We start from the raw sequence: 4,047 nt of genomic DNA on the forward strand, positions 1-4,047 counted from the left end.
TCAATATTGGTGCTAAATCTAGAGCGAGCGCTGGTCAGAGAATACGAGAGAATCAATTAGAATATTCAAGTGAGGCGGGCCATTAGTACAAACTCTATAAGTCCAAATGATCTCGGCTTATCCAAGCAAGCAGGAGTCCTCCAAATATTGGTGTGCTGAAACATACAGTTTTCTGGGTCAAGAATACAATAAATGCAATTTAGAATGATCAGAGAGCGCGCGCGAAGTCTTTAAATTTCCAACACCGGAAGCGAGTGCCAAACCTAGAAGTAAAGTGAGCGACGGCTCCACGCCAGCTACGACTCTCCAATATGTGTATAAAATGTCAAGAGAGAGCGAGAGAGAGATTTGGAGAAATATTCAATAGGCGGTCATGACAATGACAGAGTTATGAAAGAGCGCGCGAGCGAACACGCAGTTGCGCGAGCGCGCGCATCGACATACTAGTTTAGTGAATTCCAATGGGCTGGTTCATGCAAACATTTAGAAAAACCCCATTGAGACTCTTGCAACGACACGCAAACAAGTTCTGCAAGCTTTGAAGCCAACACANCTTCTTCTTCTTCTTCTTCTTCTTCTTCTTCTTCTTCTTCTTCTTCATCATTATTATTATTACGATTATTACTATTATTTCCAAAGTGGTTCACGGCATTAGCCGGTGGCTTATTATTATTATTATTATTATTACAATTTATTTGTAAGATATCAGATTTGGCGTCGACGCGTGGTCACCACGTCTACCACCGGGTGACAGACCTTAGTAACAATATACGAGCGAGCTTATGGCATAGTTCACAACTCTCTAAGCTCTTTTTTGTTATTATAATTATCATATATGATGGCCTACTTCGCTACTCTATGTGCTCCCTCTCTTCGTCGTTAGAGATTTTCAATCTAATAAGCTACTGCGTAGTTACGCACTGGAGCCCTATGACGTCATCGGGTCATAGGCCATTTGTACATAGCTGAAAAGTTGGATCGCGCGTTCGCTCGTACGCGCTTGCCGTATACTACATAATAATATGCATGGATGTTATACAGAAGCTATTTAAAATCGTGCGTGCGTTTGTTTTTTGTACTGAACCGATCGACTATCTGCCTGTGCCTTTTGTTTTTGGGGTTTTTACGTGTGTGTATCATATTCATTGTGGGGTATTTTAGGTAGATATACAGTGTCGGTCCTTCTCCGTCAGTCGGTTAACTGCAGCTAGTCAGTTCAGTCAGTCTCGGTCATATCATTTATTTATGGATGTCTTTTTGCTCCCTGGATTTCTTAATTCTAATACAACAGAAATGCACACTCAGACATACATGTAATTAACTTGCAAAGCATATATATTGATTCCAAAAATCTATGAATATGGAAATAAATATATATGCAATGAACATGGGAAAATTGTGTACGTGTATACTTGTATAAAACCTGCAAATGTGATAATTTATAATGTAGCAAGTTTAAAAAATAGCAATAAATTAAATGCGTTTCCATTTTAGAGACAGCAGGGAATAAACATGTATCATAATTTCTTATTATTAATATCTATAAAAATCTTCAATTTAAGTACCATTTGATATTAATAATAAAAACATATGCGTAACTCCTGTTTCATGTGTAAATGGTATTTTAGCTGGCATAGTATGGACATATATTGTAATCAAAATACTAATAACTAAAATAGTATGCATTCAAACAATGTCATGTTTATTAATGAATGCTATTTAATTATTGAATGTTCGTTGCTTTATTAATTATATAATTGAGAATGAGATGTAACTGCATGTGTATGAATGATGCAATATGAAAATGGTGATGGAGACGTCAGATGTCCATGATGACAATTACAGAAACTTTTGTGAAGAAATGAGTAGGCCTAACAGACAACAAAATTGAACAAATAACATGTATTTGTTCTACATGTATAAATATATATTGAAGTTTACACACATTCTATATTGGGCAAATCTTAGTTAAATGTGATTTTATTTTAAACTTGGACAAATACAGTACGTACGGTTCCACTTGCTATCACACGCAACGGAGATACAGCGAGCGGTTTATGTACAATTGACGTTTGGCTAAAGTTCACGCCAGAATCTCGCGCATGCTCAATGCGTATAACTACGAAGTGGCTTATTAATTCAACAGAGAATAATTCATGCATATTTGCTATTAAATCTTGCTAATAAATTTAACAGAGAATAATTCGTTAATATTTGCTATTAAATCTTACCTGTTGAAATTCTCTCCGTCTTCGATCGTCTCTGGCAGATGGCAATTTCGCGTCTCTGGCAACATGGCTGCCAGCAGAGCAGCAACCACTGCCAGCGCGCCGAACAGTACCATGGGCAGCCACGCCACGTCCTTGGCCTGAAATGTACGAAACGGATGGTTATGCGCTGCAGGGCATAGAACACATCAGGTGTGTGATAATAGCGGAGTTAGGGTTAGGGTTAGGGTTAGGGTTAGAGTTAGGGTTAGGGTTAGGGTTAGGGCAAGCCATACCCTTCTACTCGTCAGCCCAGAACCGCGTATCGCCCGAACTCACCAGCAGGGTGATATATGGCGCCACCATCGCTCCGACCCGCGCACAAGCCGAATTGCTTCCAAGTCCGACATTCCGGATGGCAGTCGGGTAGATCTCACCGCTGTACAGGTAGCAGACGGCGAACGTAACCGTTAAGGCAAACTTGCCAAGGGTTGCCATGACGATGACGATGACGTTGAGATCTGCAACCATGGCAACCAGATATGGCAGCCGGTTAGCTTCTGGATTAGATGGATGCTGGTACAGTACGCAATCTATTATCTGAGACCCTTGGGACCAGACACGTCTGTCTCTCTCTCTCTCTCTCTCTCTCTCTCTCTCTCTCCTCCTCCTCTCGCTCTCGTCCGCTCTCGTCTTTCGCTCCTTGCGACTCTCTCTCGCCTGTCTCCCGTCTCTTATTCCCTCCGTGCTTTCGCTCTCCTCCTCTCTCTCTCTTCTTCTCTCAAGTTCTCTCTCTATCTCGCTCTCTCGCGCTCTTCGCTTCTCTCTCTTCTCTCGTGCTTATCATCACTCTCTCTCTCTCGTTGCTTTCTCTCCTCGCTCTCCTTCTCTGCTCTAATCTCTGCTCGTCTTTCACTAACTCTCGCTCTCTCTCTCAAGCCTATTTCTCGTCCGTCTCTCCCGTCTCCGATTCCGCTTTCTCTTTCTATGCGCGCTCGGCTCTGCTCGGCTCTCTCCTTCCGTAACTCTCGGTCGTCTCGTCGATCGATAGGCTGTCTACTTCATTCTACTCTCGAGTGCTTTTCTAGACCAGGTCTCCCTCCTCTCCTCTCATCGATTTCGTGCATCGTCCTCTCTCAATGATCTTCAGATTGCTTATCGTCCTTATCTCTCCTCTCTATCCCGCTACCCGTGACCTCCTAAAAACCACACACCCTCTTGCGCCCACACACGCAGGTAATCACGCTCTGGTATGTCTGGTATCCGGCCGCGCCAGAAGCAGCTGCGGCACCGATCCGACGAGTGTGCCCAAGCTAGCGGACAGATCTTGCGGCCGAAGTTCTGCTCATGAATGTAAACGACATATGACGTAAGCAGGTATACTCCACGACGCTGCCGAGGAGTGAAAAAGTTCAGGTAAGGGGCAGCGCGTCAAGGTTTGGTGCGGCGTTCAAGCGAAGTCCGTCTAGATGATGACACGCACGAACCTGGGCCAGAAATCGAAAGCTTGCCTGAGCGACGTTGCCGCGAGTTACACAGAAAGCGCACTGCGCTATGATGCCGCTCTGCAAGCATGAAACACACAGACGGACAGCCACAAGCAACCGAAGCCATCTGTGTCGCCCATGCACGCGTACCGGACAGGCCGCACGCACGCCACCACGCACGCACGATCGCCGCAATCACACACAATGCGCGGGAGCAATTTGGCATATCACGACATACTGTAACTTCAAACACACTGTCTGTCTTTCTCATGCCACTCGCTATCGCTATCTCATGATTTCCTCTCCTACTCTCTATCGGTCTACCTCTCTGCGTTTGCTTTTCGTACTCTCAT

The 4,047-nt window shown here is 44.2% G+C and overlaps 1 protein-coding gene across 1 annotated transcript; it reads right to left on the bottom strand.

Annotated features, from left to right (window-relative positions):
• Positions 1-2,231: 2,231 nt before the first annotated feature.
• Positions 2,232-4,047, bottom strand: LOC106818395 (organic cation transporter protein-like; the record flags this gene model as incomplete). The annotated part of the gene is made up of 5 exons (XM_014823107.1): positions 4,042-4,047; positions 3,695-3,772; positions 3,422-3,548; positions 2,547-2,728; positions 2,232-2,368 (listed from the first exon to the last, which is right to left on the bottom strand). Coding segments are annotated over exons 1-5 (530 nt in total), but the record flags the coding sequence as incomplete, so codon positions are not given.

Source organism: Priapulus caudatus, unplaced genomic scaffold, assembly GCF_000485595.1.
Source record: "Priapulus caudatus unplaced genomic scaffold, Priapulus_caudatus-5.0.1 Scaffold2211, whole genome shotgun sequence".
NCBI lineage: Eukaryota > Metazoa > Priapulida > Priapulimorpha > Priapulimorphida > Priapulidae > Priapulus > Priapulus caudatus.